Here is a 19,587-nt window from a genome sequence, read left to right on the forward strand (position 1 = left end):
TGTGTGTTTTCATATGGTATGAACATGAGCTTAGCTCAGTGGGACACTTCTCTTTAGTATCAGCCGAGAAACCAACTAACTGCAATTTTACAATGGCATTTTTAGTTGTAATTAGTGTTTAAAACGCTGCAGTGGCTCTGGTGAGAAATCTTGAGTTCTGAATTCGATGGCTGCTCTCTTGAATTCTAAAGGTGTAGAGAAAGATGGTAACAGAGCCTTTGTCTTTTCTTCAAGTGTGCTTGCCACTCAAATGAAAGCATTTGTCAGGTTACAGTAAAAACGTAAAGATAATTAAAATTGATAAGCCAAATGATTTGGCAGATATTGGTCTGTAACTTTGCAGAAAATAAATGCAGAGGGTTGTCTGTGCCTCTTAAACTGGAGGCTCAGTTTAAGAGCTCAATTATAGAGCTCAGTTTAAGAGCACAGATTATAGCTCAATGCTGTGTGGGTCTGGAGAATGGAGGGTGTGTTTTTTATTTTGTGTTTATCTTGTGTTTTTTATCTTGTGTTTATCTTGTGTTTGGGGATAGCGTGCCCATCTTTACATCTCTGTGTGGAGTATGAGCCAGCTCCCTCTCCATCTACTAGGGAGGGGAGGGGAGCAAGCTCACAGCCTGCTCTGCGTAGCTCCTCAGCATGACGCAGTATATGACCTGCCCTGACTATTCACCAGACCTGTGGGGCAATTTTTTCTTCCCCAGTGTTTGCTTTCACTATGAGGCCTAAAAGATGGCGTGTCATAATACTCCTTCGTCCAAGTGGCTTTACTTTCTGGCAAGTTTCTCAGAAACCAAATTTTTACTGTGACTGGAAATTATTTGCAGTGAAAACTATATACTCTACATCCAGAAGTGACAGAGAAATGAGTTCATGCCTTCTTTTCTTTCTTTTAATAGCAAACATGCTCTCATTTATGCACAGTCAGTGTTCAAATAGCTGAGTGGCCACTTAGAGGTGTTTTATTTTTGAGGCTACAATATCAACTAAGTTCATTATTACTGGGTTGGACTTCTTAACATTTGACTTTTCCCAGATGAAACCTTTTTTAACACTTACCAGTTTGAAGGCCTGGCAGTCCAGACAATTACTTTTATTCTCCTGCTGTCTGAGAGAGGGTTTTATCACTCTGACAGAACGTAATTAAAATAGAAAAAAACCAAAAGGTTAGTGAGTGATGTCAGTGAGAGACAGAGAACCAGAGTAAGAGCTTTTACTGGCTAGAGTACATCTATAAACTAGCTGCAGCTCTTCCCTTCACTGATGGAGGGAATGTTATTCTGCCAGCTGTTATTCTCAATGAGCAGGGATAATCCTTCTCAATCCCCTAGAGGGGTTTCTTTGCAAGATGTTCATTCTAAAATTCTCATATTTGCATAGAGCCAGATTCTGTCATGCTCTTTCCTGCCAAATAGTAGCTTCCTCTCTTAAAAATCAAATAGTAAGGACAAGAATGAAGACAAGTAGACTCTGTGACGGGTCTTTAACTGATGAATCCAACTATGTGGATTTTCACCTGCACTTATTTTTGTTCATGAGCAATGACTTAAACTTTTTATTTTATTCTCAAATCCTTCCATTTAACCTAGGTGAGCATCAAGGTCTGTGGTCTCTTGGTGTTTGATGTTTTTTTTTTTTTTAGTGGAGGAGAAAAGCCTGCAAACTATGCAGTTTTGTTTATGTTGTTTTTCACAGGTTTAGCTCCTACCAGTGAAACTAAGAGCTTTATGGCCATTAACATGAAAAGTTCAGTGCTTTCTTTCAGCTGCTATCAACAGTGATCCTGATTCTCACCAAAAATTTATATCATCAGTTAAACAAAATACTGCCATCCTTGCCTTTTATCTTTAATAATCCTCAAACTGCAGCAAAGTCATTGCCATCCAGACAGACAAATTTAGAGTCTTAATTCTTAAGGTCAGAATAGTTCTTAGATTAGCTTATGCCAGATCATTTCACAAGGAAGAAGTTCTCTATGCTTTGCTTCTCTGTTTACCTGTTGAGGTCTCTTTCTTAACAGTGAAGAAGCTCTACTGCATTACCTGTTTCTCATCTTCTGAAGTTCTTGGTGAATTTTTGCCCCTCGTGTTTCAATCCTGCTTTACTTTTTGCTTATGTTACCTGTTTGTGAGATTAAGATTTGCTGGTTCTCATCAGTTTCTCTCTTTACATCTTGAAAGGTAGATTTAGTAAGTGACAGAGTTTTCAGATCTAGCTTGTTATTTTCAAATAGAGCAAGGCTTAGCTTGAATAATTTTCTTTACTTGGTTTTTTATAGCATTTCTGTTGTCATAAACCATATCAGAGAGATAGTAAATGACAGTGTTTCCCTGCAGGTTCCTGAAGAACAGTGGTAATATCAGCTATCCTAGTTCTACACTGTCTGGGACCTTTTTGTGCTGAATGTACATCACATAGGCAGTTAAACAACCATAAAGAAGACATAAAGAAGCAAGGATCTTTTAACACTTCAGTTCTTTAGAGAATCACTCTGACAATAAAAATATTGTTTTGTCCATTCTGCAGTGAAAAATGTGGATGCTTGTTATAAGTGTGACTTCAAAAACAAGATGCGATAAAATATCAGCTTCAGTCATTTGAATCTATGCAGATATTAAAACTGAGGATATCTAAAAACAAATCCATGGTATCTCTCCAAGGCTTGGTTCGTAAAAAAAAGGCACTTACATCTGAAAGTATTAGATTATTTTAAGTACACATTCAGTTTGTCATACAAGATGAAGTCCTCAGTTATTGTGTTAGATTTGTATAAACTTTACCTTTCCTATTGTTGCTGCCTTTTCCTTCTTTCTTTTTTTCTTTCTTTTTCTCTTTCTTTTTCTCTTTCTTTCTTTTTCTTTCTTTTTCTCTTTCTTTCTTTCTTTCTTTCGTTTTTGGGTTTTGGGGGGGGGTTTGCTTTTTTGTTTGTTTGGTTTGGGTTGGGTTTTTTGGGTTTTGGTTGGTTGGGTTTTTATATTGCCCACAATTGCAGTTGTATTCTAAAGTATTCACAATTACAAATTCTGGTATCACATGCTTGATAATATGGCTTCTTTCATTTGATGTTATTGTGATTTTTTTTCAATATATTTTCTGATTTTTCCACTAATATACTGGAGAGGTGCTGGATTACTTACCTCTGATATACTGGAGCTACACTGTTGAAGATTCTTTTCCAGAACAATAACTCTTCTTCACTTTGAAGAAACCTATTATTTGAAGGAGAGTTATGTATTCAGATAGCTGTGTTGTTGGATTTCACTAATTACATCCTATGTAACCATGTCTTGTCAAGAACCTGACCTAGCATCCATTAAGAGCTTAGAAATTTCTGAGATAATAGTGAACTCTGGGAAAGGACTAAGAGCAAGGGGAACTGAGAGCTTTTAACTTTTAACTTGGTGTTGAGTATTTCAATGCATTTTGAACAATTTCCACATCAATAATCTAACCCTTTCATATATTATTGATTTTAGTTGATGAAGGAGTTTCCTCTGCTCAGCATGTTCAACATCCATGAAAACCTGCTAGAGGCTTTGTTGGAACTGCAAGCATATGCAGATGTTCAGGCAGTCTTAGCAAAGTATGATGGTAAGTTCAAATATGTATTTGGATTTTCTCTATACGGTACACACTGAAAAAATATTTCTAAGTCAAACTGTTAAAATTTAGGAAACACTGTAATTAAATTGATTGACATGAGCTTCATACATGCCCTTACACAGTCCTTAATCCAAAGATTAAACACTGTACATTTTTTCTGCCAACCCATGCTTAATTCATTGTACAGGGTAATGGAAGTCACTAGCAGCTCTTCAGAGCTTTCTTTGCTTTCTGTTGGTGTTTAAAGAATGATTGTTTAGGTTCTGCAGACTTTTTATTGCATGCTATTCAAACCTTGTCTGAAGAAAGGATTATCAGTTCCCTTGTGGACTTTCCTATGAATGTTGACTTAGTAGCATACAAGTGCTTTACAAACATTAATTGATTTAACTTCATACCAATCTATTGAGTAGCAGACTTAGTGTCTTATGGAGAAAACTTGGCAAGCTCAGAAGACTAGATGAACTTTTTGAATTAATTTTTTGTATTTTTTAGTAAACATTACAGCATTAGCAGCATTACATCTCTTTTTATGTTCAAATCACAGGTGCTGCAGCTCTAGCCCCTTGAACTTCAGTTCAAGACACCAGGGTCTCAGAAACACAGAATGAGAAGTGTTTAGCTTAAATTAAGTGGGTTTTCCTTGTATTGTGCAGAAACTTTGTGACTGAAACAGGAATACAGTCCAGTTCTCTTGAGCGGTGTTCATCAACCTGCACAGTGCCACTCTTCCTCCTCTTACTGTAGTCTCTGGCTTACTCAATAGCTACATTCCAAGTTCTGCAACAAGTGAATCAAGGATCCTATAGCTGTCACTTTCCTATTGTGTTACTAGACAGTCCTCATTCATCCTCAGAAAAGTCTCGTTCTGTGCACTGGGTTATGGCAAGGGAGTTTATAAAAGGAATATTATGTAATCATTTATGTAAAAATGAGATCATAACCTGCATGAATCAAATAGCTGACTTATATGAAACCTATTTAGCCTTAATTTTGATGTTTCTTAACTCTTTCTCTATGTTTATCTTGTAGCCTTTAAAATGTTCTTAATTGCTAGCTCTTACTAGGTCTGGTGATCTTTGAACAGAGGTTTTAAGACTTGTAACATCCGAAGTTTTTGAAAAGGTAGATGGGCGTTATTTGAGCTACTGTTGTATAAATGCCTATGAATATGGACACTGGAGCCTATTATATCCACGGTGCTTTGGACACTCTTTCTTGTTGATTCTTAGAAAGAATTGGCTGGTCTTCTGTCCCACTTGTCTACTTCTTCTGCTTCTCTTTTGCATGGTCATTTTCAGCTTTGTATTGCTTCGAGTTGCTATTAGAGGCTCCTTGTTCAGCCAGTACCTCTCATTCCCAGTGCCATTCTTCTGCCTCTCCTAACTACCTGTCCCAGTCTTCTCTTCAGGGCAGTGATGGTCAAGATACATCTCCTCCTCTCTTAACATCTTTTCCATCTACTCTTTTCTCTGTGACTTCTGCCTCCTCTTCCTTTGTCATTCTATGTTGCGTTGCCGGGGTGCCAAAAAACTAGAGCAATAAGAGCTCACGCAGAGAATGGCTGCTCACTGTCAGCCTCTGTACTTGGACCCATATCATCACATGGAACATCACAGGGCAAGGGGATGATGCATAAGTTTATTGGGGTACTGAGACGTGTACTTGATGAGCAAAGAATCTTTAAAGGGTATAACCAAAAAAGTGCAGAAGCTTCCACTGAATATGTGCTAACTGCTTTCTTCTAACATCTTACAACTTTGGAAATTAAGATAAGTTTAGGAAATTAGGATAAATTTTAATGAGACTCTTAATAGACCATTGGCTTGATACTAACATGATCATACTGGCAGATTTCAGACTCTTGCACCAGACTGTGGCAGAGCTGAGGTTATTTAACAAAAGATAAATAAGCAGCTGATTACAAGTAACATTAGTGATAATCACTGCTACCAGTCCAGTCTGGAACGTTTTCAGCTCTTTCTGGAGACAAATCATTATAAGTAGAGGTCAGAATGTCACTCAGACCCTTCAATACTGCCATTCTGTAGCAGTAATGACTCTAGGAGAGATCTTGGTTGTACTTAGTCTGGTTGAAGAAATCGGCAGTTGAAGTGGTAACATCACTATCTCATAGCTCGTATTTCAGTATTCTTGGGACACAGGGATAGATCCCTATAGTCTTTATTTTGGCATGTTAAGAAGGAAGTAAATGAAAATGCCCATTTTTATGCCCCAGGCACCACAGGATGTTGGCACCTTCTAGTCTTCCCTGTAGTTGTGAAGCAGTAGTCCTGAGAGATAGCAGAACTGTGACAGAACAAGGAATTAAGCCACGCCTTCCCAAATCTCAAGACTAAACTCCAGTGCAAGCTCTACTTTGGCACACTAAAGCACTGATCCCTGGTTTTACACAACACCATGGTGGCAGTTTATGTCTTGGAAATTGAGAAAACTTGAAGGTGTGTTTTGTTTTCTCTGAAGCATCTGATAAGAGTGAAAACAAGTGAGACTTTTAAAAATAAAGCTCTTACTTTGGCTGTTTGAACACATGCAGTTTCAACTCACGCTTTGAGTATGGTGTGTGTATACACTAAGTATGCACAAGGACTCGGCAAACACAGGCTTAACCAGTATAACCCTTATAGTTCATGAGTCTCAGAAGGGCTGTCTCACGGAGTTTCAGCTCATTTTAGAACTCATCAGCTTCATGTGTTGTAAGATTTATTGGAATATAAAACACTGAACTCATTTATACTTTCCTATCTGCAGTTTCTGTTAATCCCACTGCACTGCCTTTTTTTTGACTAAGACCAAACCTGATTTACTGTATTTTGATAACATATGAACAAATTATTTCCTTGAGTAGTCTGCCCCCACCCTGGGATAAAAAGTTGGATCACATTATGTGAAACCTCAGCCTCTGCAAGCAGATGCACTGCTTTACCAAAAGCCATGTGTTAAATTGTGTTTATATTATGTACCTGGCAACAGAGCTGATGTCCATACTCATTATTCATGGAAAAAGGGCCTCATTAGTGGAACAGCATGCACTGTTGCTGAGCTACATCATTATGGTTTCAGAGTTCAATGTCTATCAATAAGAGTGAGTATGACCTAAATACTATTGAATTCTGAAAATATTTTTGGCTCTGATATAACTCATATCCATGTTATTTACAGCAGGAATAGTTATGGCTGCTAAAGAGACTGTTCTTGATGGAATAAGCTAATGATATTTGTAGTAGATAGTCTCTCTGCTCCTCTATCCTTGCTTTTTAGACAGATTGTTTTCCAGTGGACTTGGGCTGCATGTTCTGATGCTTAGAGCAACTGATTTATTAACTTCCCTGGTCAGCCAGTTGCTTTGATAGATATTATCTGGTAACCTGGGCACTGTGTGAAAACTCAGATTTTTCTGGCAATTGAAAGTCAGGTTTAGAAAGAATACATGCTTCTGTATTTAGTCTTAGTGATGCAATGGCTCCTCTCTAAACTTGTCCTTCCTTTCATTTTTTAATAGAACAGTGTTTTTCAGTGAGACTATGGTATGACACCTTTTTATTTGTTAATAGCTTACTTAGCAGAACCCTACTCTTTTGTAGAGACTTGCAGATTGATGAACCAATTGCATGCAGCCATCAGTTGCATTAGCTATGGTCTCCAGAGGTTTTGTGTGTGTGTGTGTGTATATATATATATATTTGAGATCACGTCTCCATCCATTTCATTACTTGCCATATTTGTGTTTGACATTTTTGAGAAGATGTTCTACCTAGTGGAGCTAACTGGGTAGGTGTTCTAAGTGCAATAAAGGGTTTTCTTCTGAGTTAAAAGATGTAGCAAATAGCAGTATGGAAGCAACCGTTAACTCATGCACACTATTTTATAATCCTTTTGTTTTTTTGAAGGAGAGATCTTAAGAAAAAGTTTTTTTTAGTTAAGGTCATACTGAAGTCTAGTCTACTTACTTACCTCAAGAGATGGAAATCATGTGACACCTGCAGTTTGTGTAACAGTAATCAAGAGAATAGTTTGTCTTTGTTCGTATCACATCTTTTTCAGCTTCTGCTTCTAAGAACTAGTTTCTTTCCTCATGTCAAAATCACTTGTCACTTCAGCTAGGTCTCTGCATCAGTTCTATGTCTGTTCATACCATCTGGTCTCCTCTTTTTTGCCATATGATTATGTGGGGTTTTTCATTTGTCCTGTATGTGCAAAACCACAAAAAGTCTAAAGAAATTTTACTAATCTTGCTCTTTTTAATCTTCTGTATCAGAATTTTTTCCTTCCCCTCTATAGGCATTTAGGATTGAATTTGGTCAAGTTAAAGGGGCTGACACCTGCTTGGTCACTGATATGCATGTCAGCAAGAGTTGCATATGAAATGTTTGAAAGCAGCAGTTGTAAATCTTTCCATAACTGAACAGTGTAAGTTTTAGTTGTGGTCATGGCAAAATAAAGACTTTTTGTTTGTGCTGAAGTGTTTTTTCCATACCATCAGGGACCAAAGTCAAGCCCTTAGCATACATAGTGACCATGGGTTTGTGTTTGATTGGGTGTTTCCCACCACTGAGGAAGAATGTTGAAAGTACAGAGAATCAGACCTGTTTTATTTTGTAAGCACTGTGTTCATAGTTGTGCTCCCTCCAGCATGTTTTCTACCATGTTTTGTGGAAAAAATGAATTGACTGTTCTAATGGGAGATAATACTGCAGAATATTACATCTTTTTAACAGTGTTTTTCCCCTGATGTTCAGTTCATACTTTATTGATTTCCATCCTTGTTTTTAGCCATTTGTATGAGTTTAATTCACTTTCTTTCTTAATATTTTTGTCTTCATAGATGACTGGATCTCTCTTTTGTCATCACCAGTCCATCCTGCACATATTTATTTGCTAGAGCACTTTCAGTCTTTCCCATAAGCAATTCTTTCTACCCCTTGTGTAAGAGTTGACAATCTAACCTGCAGGTGCCAAGAACTAGGGGGGTTCTGTGCTGACAGAGCAAGTGTTGGCCTAACACTTAAACATGAGAGTCTGCAGAGAGGCTGAGGGACAGAAAATCAGAGCTGGGATTTGCCCCCAAGCCATAGTACAATATATGTCCTGTATTCCACCATTCTTTGTTTTACCTCTTCGCATAACTTCTTCCAGTTTGTTGATACACTTTCAGTAACATATTTGAAAATATGTGAATGATTCCAGCAGCTTAATGTTGTCTCTCTATAGTGCTATGTGAAGAATTTAGATGATATATGGCATATTTGGGATATCCATAGCGTCTTTCCATTAGTTCAGTCTCACAAGCAACTACTTAAGAAGCAAATGAATAGTAAGAATTCATTGTCTTGACCCTCCCCATACCTGACTGCAGCTAATGGAAAGAAAATGCTCATAAATTAAGTCTAGACTTTTGTATTCTGTTTAAACATACAAGCAAGAAGGAAGAAGGAGAGCCTTTTTTAGAATGACACATCAGTTCTTATTAGGCAAAAATGCCGTGATGGATTTGACAGCAGAATAGCAGTCACATCTTTCAGCACATTGTGGGAGCTCCACCAGTAATCACAGGAGGGTGGGAAACAGTGTATGTGAAGATATTTTGCCAGATGGCTCACAGAGCTGGACACAGTCATTTATTAAAACTTCACTTTGGTTCCTGACAGAGTATGTATCTCCTAGGACTAGTTTGGACATGATTCCCTTGCTAAATTCAAGTTGTTACCAGACATAATTGTTTTTATGCCTTTCTCTAAAATATGAGGGTGCAGTTTTGGAGACGAAGACTAAATTATATGAGGATTTTTAAGTATTGTAGTCATCAGACCAGCATATAACAGAACCAAGTACTTATTGTCTAATATGGAGCAAATAAAAAGCAAAACACTTCTGAAGGGAAGCAGGCATGAACCTGCTGAGGACTGTCTCAGTTGGACTAGGTGATGTGCAGAGGTCACTTCCAACCGTAACTGTTTCGTTATTCTGTGATAAACACAGACATTTGTATATATTTCTTCCACTCTTAGGGGACAGTAGGTATTATCCTCAAACAAGTACTGCTTGATTATTAAGAGCATAGTATTGGAAGAGTCCTCCTGGGTGAGTCAGGCCCCCCGCTGTTGCATTCTCTGCATGTTACTGCCCCTTCCATGAGCTGAGCAAGCTCCATCCTAGAATTAACTGTTTTGTTTTCCCCATTGTTCTACCTGGAAATCTGCCTCAAAAATTCACTTCACAGAAACCTTTTAATCTCTGGCCTAGATTTAATTCTGAACTCTTTATTCTTGTGCCAACGTTATCCATTACGTAGGCAATCCTTCTCCTTTCCTGATGTCCCGTGTGGGTATGCATAGGGAACAGTTGTATCTTCTCTCAGTCTTTATTTCATTTGGTTTGATAAAAAACTATCCAGACCTTCTGTTTACTTTTGTTGTTCTTGACCATGGGGGATCAGATTTGAACACAACATTCTTTGAGAAATCCCATTTCTTCTGCAGAAATGATTCACGTGGTGTACCTGAGCCTTACCTCATCTCACCACGTTTCCCTTCCTTGCAGATGCCAGCAGTTCATTGTGAATCATCCTGCAATCTCTATGCACAGATGTTTCTGGCTCAGGAACACATACTGCCTACTAGAAGATATTATTTTGTAATACTATGTTTTGTTTTAATGTATTTAACCCTATATCAAGCTCCATTCTTACTGCATGATCTCTAATCCAAGAATTGTAATAATCCTCACAACTTGGTCCATGCAACTTCCACTGAACATTCTCCATTCAAGTATCAATGATTAGATGCAGAAACTAGGTTGTATACGTGTAATTAGAAGTTGAGTGGTATCCTTGTTTAACCTCATGACTGAATTGACATTTTCTTCCTGTCATTCTGGGTTTTGCTGGCTTTTGCTGCTTGCTTTGATGAAATTGAGTGAGCAGCTTTTATCAGCATAACAACTGCTTTTCCTGTGCTACATCAGTTACGTGCTCCAGACCTCTGGATTCCTTCTAGTTCAAACAGATAGAAAAGTGAAATGCTGCTCTCACTGTTATTAGAAATCTGAGCGAGCATCCTCTGTTTGGTCTTTTTTTTTATCTCTAGAGTTCACCTTTTGCCTTGGGAAAATATATTTCCAGGATCTTCTAGTAAGACTTTTCTAGGCGGAAGATCCTTTCTGTGTCATTCTTGCAAACTTTTAAAGGTCAGATCCCAAAACAGCATTATTAGGTTTGAACTGATGCAGGGGAAAATATTTCCCATGAGGTAATGGTGGTTTGATGGCCCAGAGAAACACTTACATGTAAGGTGAAAATAAGGTATTCTGTTGACCAATTGAAATCCTTATAAATGTTTTTATAAGCACATCTTTGGTTTTCCCATGTGTATTTTTTTCTTTTCCGTTCCTCTACCTTTCACTCCATTTATAATTTCATGAATAAGATTTATACTGAAAGACAGAGACCAGTGTATTCTGAAAAAGGGCATTTCTCCTTATTAGAAATAACTTCCAATGTTAAGAAAAACCTGGTATAAGCGGGGTTATTGAATGTGCTTATAAATATTTTCTCTGCCTGTCATTGAAGATGTGTCTGTGTCTGTAGCTGTCTTCTATTAGTGGAGTAATTAACATATCTATCATCCAGCCTGTTTTGCATGCTGTTGATTGCAATTATTTTAGTCACTACAATTACATACTCCAGTGAAAATATAGTTGGAATATATTATAGAGGAGCTTCCAACAAGATCTGTACATCTCATACTTGAAGGGCAAGTGCATTAGAAGATAATAGAGAGGATTTAACAGGTAGCATTTTCAAAGTGCCTCAGTCATTTTGACAGTGTTTTCTGTCTAACAGAACATTGTGCCTATTTGCTTCATTATTAATAAGTGAGGGATGGTGGCTGCTGAGATATGACTCGCTTATCCTCTTTAACTCCCTTTTGTAGCCCTGTCTTGCAAGGCACAAGTTCAGTAAATCACAAGTTTCTCTTAATCCGAAAGTTAGCAAGTTACCCATGATAATTTTGTCGTTCTAAGCAAGTTTAATGAAAAACCAAGGGATAGATAGTTTTTTAGAACAATAGTCAGATTAGCTGCTCCTCACTTTTACAGTGGACTTACTGAAGTGCCTTGTGTTTACTATACTGCATTTGCTATTTCCTGTAGGAAGCTCTCACAGTGTGCAGAAGTGTTTGCAGAATCCAGCCTTTAGTGGGTTTGGTTTGTTGGGTTTTTTTTCATCGAGCTGTAGTCTTTAACTTTTTAATGCTGGAATATTTCAGTCGCTATATAATATGTGTCTGCTGGGTAGATTACAGAATCACAGAATATGCTGAGTTGGAAGGGACCCACAAGGATCATCAAGTCCACCTCTTATCCCTGCACAGGACCATCCCCAAGAGTCACACCACGAGATTACTAATGTGAAAGTCAATTCTTCTCTGTAACAGTGGGAACAAATATATCATTCAAGTCTGTTAAGGAGCATTTCTCTCTATCTTTTGAATGCTTTATGCCAATTTGCTATTAGAGAACAGGTATAAATTAAGTAATGGGTTAAGTCAGGTTTATGGCTGCTGAGTGTCTCTGGAACAGGATAAAATGGCCAGAGACTGTCTGGTGAACGTTTTGCTCCAACATTTCCCTGAGAGGCAAAACACCTTATTCCACTGTTAATCACAGCAATAAATCTACTGGTTGTTTGCTTGCAAGTCAAATCCATTATTACTTGAATAGCTGTCCTAACTTGTATAGCTGCCACACGCTCATATTAGACAACTACTTCTGCGTGAAAACATGAAGACTGAATAAGATAGCCTTCAGTTATTACTTAGATGTTTTGTGAACTATGGAAAAATTAATGTATTCCAGGTTACCTATACATTTATGTATGGAATAATGAATTCTTTCATTATGTCTCTATGATGTCAGTCTTTGAATTATTTCTCTAATGAACCCAGTTGCTGTTTAAATAACAGTTCCAGTGGTCATTAACACACATTTTAAAGCCTGTATGTAAGGTGAAAATTAAAAAAATCCATGTGATATGGCAGCATAAGTCCAATATCAGAAAGTATTCTGAGTTCCCATAGTAATTTTGCATATGTCGTGCTTACTCTGAAGTATCAATCAAACACTTGTCTTTCTGCAGACTTTTAAGTTTTCAGATGTTTATTTTTTTCTTTCTTTTCAACAGATATAAGCTTACCAAAATCAGCAACAATATGTTACACAGCTGCATTGCTCAAAGCCAGAGCTGTCTCTGACAAGTAAGTGCTTAAGAACTACTGTCAAGCAAAAATCCTGATTTAACTCAAGATTTCTCTTATCTGAGCCCACACCCTAACAATCTGCTCAGTAGCAGGAAAATTCTGTCCTGTAGTAAATTCACAAAATTACTTTATATATGAGAAAAATTTGCAGTGATCAAACATTGCACTTCAGATATTAAGGAAGAAGAAGAGAACTAGCATAAATTCAGTTCTTTTTTCAGTTTTACATATACTGTCTGGGTGAGCTTTGGCTTCCTAGATAGTATAATGAAGATGCAACTAAAGAGGGTTGTGTGGCTGAACCTCCTCAAGTTCATATAAACCTGACCATAAAAAGGTAATAAATAAATGTGGATGCACTGTTAGCAATGTCATTTTACAAGACGTGTCAGAAGACTGCGCACCTACTTATTTAGCGGCAGGTGGATTTAGCATTATTATGTCAGGGGTTCTGAGAGGTAGATGGCGTTCATATTTTTAGAGACACAAATATCTGTTCATTCCTGTGATGTTTTTCTCTTGGGTCTCACCCTTCCAAGGTGCTGAGCACATCTATGTGATGCCTGTGGACTTGAGAGCACTGGCCCGTTCTGAAAGGGTGCTCAGTTCCTTGTGAGATGGATCTCAAAAATCCCGATTCTGCTCTCAAGTGCCTTTACACAAATCCCAGGCAGAGTTGTGTCTGTGCACCTGAGGGTCGAATGCCCCCCCAAAGTTGGAAAGCAAGTAGAGTGGAAAGCCATTTTCTTGACTGACATCCTGACAGTTTTTGCTTTTAAAGTGTATGTACACATCAAGATCTAAGTAATTTTCTTTCATTCTTTTTATCCTGTAGATCGCCAGTACCTACTGCAACATCTTTCCTCCCTACACAGCGACTCCAGCTTGGGAGGGCAGGGCTAAGGTTGTCACAGCTTTCCCTGTGGTGTCTGCCTGCCAAGTACAGCTCTGGAGTTAGCCGTGGGGTGTGAGGTGAGAAAGAGATTGCATGGTCTGGTTTTTTATTCACTGGGGCAGATGATTTGCCCACAGTTTGGGCATGCTACCCTCAATGGTGCTGCGGCCAGTAGACCACCTGCTACTGCTGCTGCATCCATCCCAACCTGACCCAGGGGCCTTGGGTTGGGAACGTCCCTAAAACTTCCCCAAACCTGTTTTTAATAGAAACCCTCCAACAATAATTTGGCTTTGTGGGTTTTTTTCCTTTTTTTCTTTTCTTTTTTTCTGCAACTTCAGCCTTGAATATGCCCCTTAGCAAGATACCTAGAGCAAATTTAGATTAGTGACAGAGAAGGGACTGTTTGGATGGATTTTCTTCCATGATTAGATGCAAACATGCTTTCCACTTCTGCTGGGATCTCACTGGCCTTGACGTAATAGATCACTCAGAGTTTCCACTTGCTATGGAAGTTTGGAGAGCATAGGAAAATGACTCAGTTTGGTTACATGGGCCCATGTTCTAGATTCCTCTTCTGGCCTTTTCTTGCTAACGTTTCTGACCTAATGTGTTTGTTTCTTTGCTTTTGTAGATTTTCTCCAGAGGCTGCCTCAAGGCGAGGGCTGAGTACTGCAGAGATGAATGCAGTAGAAGCTATTCACAGAGCAGTAGAATTTAATCCACATGTGCCAAAAGTGAGTATCGAGAAAACATTGTTGTAGCTCTAACACTGCTGAGGACATAACTCCTGATTTTTATGTTAGATTGTTGAGTGATGTGGTGAAAAGGGGAGCAAACAACGGGGAGGGAAAAAAGCTGATAGTATACATAGTTTTTTTGTTTCACATTCAGGACTGTGCAACTTGAAATTTAGCTAAAGTGGATTGCAGTAGTAGACACCACCAAATGTTATGATGCAGCACAGAACCATACATAAAGACAGATTATTATTTGCAAAATAACCGTCAAAGATCTTCTAGTTCAAAATAGCATATTTTATTTGTTTTGATGATTATATGTAAGAATATGTTTTGGCATGCTGTACTATCTTTGGAGTTAACGGTGTGCTTTATATGAGTTGCATTAGTAATTCCTTATGCGGTACCCTGTCATTAAGTTCTGAGAATGCAAAGCTCAGAGATGAAGAATTGCATAGAACTACAAAGACTAAAAATGGATTTATGTTCTAATTCCATAATCCCCTCTCTAGATATGTATCTCAGCAGTAAGAATCTTGCCCAGAGGCTGCTAAAGGCTAATGTATTTTATTATTTCATCACCTGATACTCAGTATTGCAATATATAAGTTCACTGAAAAGGCAAACTAGAGGCAGATGCTTTTTGGCCGTTGAACTTTTTTGCCCTTTGAAAGTAAGCAACAGAAGACTGGTATATGTTAATGTAGGGAGCCTATTTATTAGGTACAGCTGAACACCAAGTCTGGTCAAGAGAAACCAAAAACCTCTCCCATATGTACACATGGATTGCAGAAAGTTAATTCTCATACACTGCAGGAATTAAATGTTTTTTCTGTGAGCTTTATCTATTATGCTAACCACTAAATAGTATAGTGTAGCTATCTCAAAGTTAGGCTGTTTGCTTAATAAAATTATCTAGACTTCCTCTACAGGCGGTGGAAAGAACAAACTATCTTAGACATCTTTAGACAGACTTTCCATCCAAGATGTCTGTTTCTGCACTTACTATGAAAGGATCAACACTTTTCCAGTAAAAGCTTGACTTTTAGACAACAAAGTTTAGGTGAGATGAGTCCCTTTGTATTATTAGCTATCTTCTATTTTTGTGCCTTACTATAAAATTAAAATATTAAATGAAGTTTGGTTCCAGGGCTGCTTCTCTGGAACTGTCTTCACTTTCTTCCATCCCAGTTATTCTTGCACCAACACAACTATTGGTATTTCTCTTCTGCCTCGTTGCCTGTTTAACTCTCTAGTCTAGTCCTGTTCTGAGTGAACCTTTCTGAGTGTTTTACTGAAGCCCAGTTAGAGATCTTGGCAAGCAAAGATACTAGTTTGACCTGTCATAAGCAATCCTTGGAAGCCTGTTCCTTACTTATCTCCGTGCCTTTGATGATTATTCCATCAAAATCTACTTTAACAATTTGCATACTAATGTTTCCATATTAACACACAGTGTTTCCCTTTAAATGAATGGCTGTGCATTTACTTCTCTCGTCACTTGATTCTGAGTGGGGATCTTTTTGCTTCAGGTCAGTTTTGCTAGTCTGGCTGTGTCTGGGACTGGTTCAGGGACAAAGATAGTGGCCTTCACTTCTGTACATGCTCCTTATATCCATCCTGCTATTGTCACCAGGCTCTGCACTGTCATGAAACTGAGGCTAAGTCTCATTTACTGCCTTTTTTGCTTTTTCTATTTCTGTTTATGCTTAAGAGTGTGACATTCTTTAGTTTGACTTCCTTCGCAAAATTCATCCTACTGTAAGTTGTGGCATTTGCTGCATAACCTCTGTACTTCCAGACCTACAAGATCCTGCTTTTCTTGTAGATCAGAACTTTCATTCATTGCTTGTGATGATACAGATTAATATGCAGCACTGCTGCTTTCACACTTACTCCTTCTGCTATTAGCCAAAGGATATTAAAGTGTGAAAGGATGGATTTGGTTGTAGTTTTATGCACAGTGTAGATATTACAGCTCAATTTTCACTCAGTTATGATTGATGTTGTATCTAATTTGTTCTTAATGAAATAGAGATAAGTTTTAGCAAGCAGCATCACAAGAAATCTAACAGGTCCACAAAACTAATGTGTCTTCAGAGCTTCTTTAGGATTTAAACACTAATGAGTCTTTTGTTCAGACTGAGGAAGAAATAAATTAAAAGGTGACAAATTATTTAAGATTCCCAGCAGAAGCCTTGAAAGCAGGTTCTACACTACTGAAGAGAAAAAAATACAGTTTGGCATGTTTCTGTTTTGTCTCAAAAGATTTTACTGTTTTCAGTGCAAATGGTTAAAATTTCGAATTACTACGTAAAAAGGTTATTACTGAATATACATTTTCAAGGCATTTAATTAGAAATAGCACATTTTTGCTAATAAGATTCTGAGACAAAGAGAATGTAAGAAACATACTCAGAACATGCTGAGAGATGCTGCTAAGCTGGATTTACCAAGAAAGGGAGACTGGGTCTCCTATTGTAACCTATTGCAAGTTTGTGTAAAACAGCCATGGGCTTCTTACAGTGATGCTCATTCTCCCCGGGAAGATGATGACCTGATTGCAGTTCCATAGGGATATTGCAGAGGTCAGATATACTTTTTACCCTTTTTTTAAAATGTAATCTAAATATGTAGGAACACCTTAAGAAGAAACGGTTTAAAAATCTCAGATTTCCATCTTTACGAAGATGTTAGAAACCCTGCAAAAACACCTACTTTCCACACAGAAACCACTGTGTATGCATGGATCTGGGAGTCTTGTCAGTATGCATGTCATGAATATGTTGGCACCCCCTTCCATTGATTCTAGATGACAACACATCACTTTCTGTCTGCATGAAAATTACTTTCACAGAGGCCTAATATGGCTGACAGTCTTTCTTCAGGCAGCCACTCTTACAGCAAATAACCCTCTTCTGACACAGGTCTCTTTTATTTTTGAGTACATTTCTATGACAATTTAATTCCCAGCCATAGGTGATAAATTCTCATTATTTTTGGAATACACTGGAGTCAAGATATGGCACATGAAGGTACCAGAATTTAGTTTGAGTGAACAAAGTATTAAAGAGCTCAGCGCAGCCTGCCAGATCTCTCCAGGAAGCTGGACAGCTGATCTGACTGTGCTGTTTCTGGAAGCTGAGCTGTTCAGGGTAAGGCCAGCTCAGGTTTGTCAACTATGATCTCCTTTGTGACTGCAGCAAAAATGGAACCATTGTCAAACTGATCAAGACTTCTTATTCTGAAGACATTTTACCTGTAAAAAGGTTTCTTTGCTTGAAAGTGGCTTAATTTTTTAAACTGTGACAGGAAAACAAATCTGATATAATGTATTTCATCTTTCTACAGTTCATCTTGTTTATGTTACTGAGTCAGCTACAGCAAATTGCAGCTTTATACTTTGGCAGAGATTGCCTATGTAAAAAGAAAGCACTTCACCAGGCTGAGTGTCTTCAGGGTTCTTTGTAGTAGAAAAAAACATAACCCATAGCACATCAAAGTCAGCAATACGTCAGAAAAGAACAAAGCAAAGAGCTGTGAATTCCACTATGAGAAGAATCACAACAAATTTTATCACTTGTTTGTGAAGACTTGTCTGAATTTTTTTTTAACCATCTTTGTCTTAAATGAGATTCTATGGATTAGTATCCCTTTGTTATAGTGTAGCACCATACACTGTGTAGTTTTGTTCCCAAGGAAATGTGCTGACACTGTCTGACAACGTACTGCTCAAAAATTTAGGGGTTAACCAAAGAAGGCTGTATTGCCACTGAAGCTGTAATTCCAGAGGGTTTTGTATGGAAAAAGAGAGTAGTACATCCTATGTAATGGAGAGCGCATAATTTGTGGAGTGGTTGAGAAAAAAGTATATGTACACACACACAACTTCATCTTTGTTATTTATATGTGTTTGGAGCTTCCCTGCTTGCATGTAATGCGACTCTCCCAAGCTAATGCTGATAAGCTATCACAGGTGTTTCTGGGACATTCCTCGATTGTGGAACACCCCTTCTGAACTGATTTGCAGGGCTCCTTCCCTGCATTCAAACTCCTGAAAAATGCCCTCATGCTTCTGTGATCTATGAGACTAGAGCTATAAAGAGAAAACAGATGATGGTCCATATATCTAATTGTTAAAAGTGAGTCAAAGGTGTGTCCTGCACACAGTTGTAGGGGGTTGGTATGTAAGCCAGGAGCTGCGTTAGTTTGGAGAGAGTCCCTGCTGAAGTATGCTGCATTTGAATCAGACACCTTAAATACTGATATTACTTTAAGAAATGCCAATTTCATGTGTAAAGTTTCTTAAAAAGATGTAACAAACCGTTGACTTAAGCACTTTTAAAGATTTATCTGTTCTCCATTGCATCCCTTCTCATTTTTTTCTTATTTATTTTTACTTTTTTTAATAAGAACTGTGTCTGTCTGTATGCTTGTGTGGTTTCTAGTAACTTGTAGTTGCTAATAGAAACAAATAATGCAAACAAACCCATAGACCAGATGGGAAGTAAATCTGTTCCGCACACCCCATGATATTACAGAGAAACTATTTGAGACATGTTTAAGAGAGTTTTTAACTGTTCAGTGAGACAGTGATTTGTTTATGTACCTCCAGCAAAAAGGCCAAACTTCTTAATTACCATCAGTTCAATGAGAATTTGTTAGGTGACTTAAAAGTGGCTTCTCTAGGCATGTAGAAACCAGTATTTTGGAATTATCTTAAGCTCGTGTTGTTCATCCCGCTGGGAGGAGCAGAGTTCCTGTTCAAACAATGTTGAATTCTCGTGTTCTGGCCTGGAGGGATGCTGTCACAGGTGCAGGAGTGACTGTTGCCTGTTTGCGACCTGAGCTGTAATTTCAGAGTCAAATTGTACAATTGAGGAATAGAAGGAAATCTGCCTGGGATAGGTTGATTTATTTTATAAAAGGTCGCTGAAGTAATGTGGAATGCTAAAGCACTCCCAGCAGAGGAGAATTAGTAGCCAGAGAGCTGTCAATATTATGAAATAAATAACATATATTCAGTTTATGTAAGAGGAATATAAACTCCACCGTGTTGCACTACATGTGT

The 19,587-nt window shown here is 38.0% G+C and overlaps 1 protein-coding gene across 3 annotated transcripts in view; it reads left to right on the top strand.

The window, feature by feature from the left end:
* ST7 (suppression of tumorigenicity 7) overlaps positions 1-19,587 on the top strand; it is a 143,278-nt gene that overhangs the window by 107,222 nt on the left and 16,469 nt on the right. For all 3 annotated transcript variants that reach the window (XM_027731059.2, XM_027731060.2, XM_039381001.1), the window contains 3 exons: positions 3,477-3,591; positions 12,806-12,878; positions 14,411-14,513. In XM_027731059.2, the coding sequence (XP_027586860.1) occupies positions 3,477-3,591; positions 12,806-12,878; positions 14,411-14,513 (291 nt within the window). The remainder of the gene's footprint in view (positions 1-3,476; positions 3,592-12,805; positions 12,879-14,410; positions 14,514-19,587) is intronic.

This window comes from Pipra filicauda, unplaced genomic scaffold (genome assembly GCF_003945595.2).
Source record: "Pipra filicauda isolate LSUMZ 115617 unplaced genomic scaffold, ASM394559v2 scaffold210_size2929891_pilon, whole genome shotgun sequence".
Lineage (NCBI taxonomy): Eukaryota > Metazoa > Chordata > Aves > Passeriformes > Pipridae > Pipra > Pipra filicauda.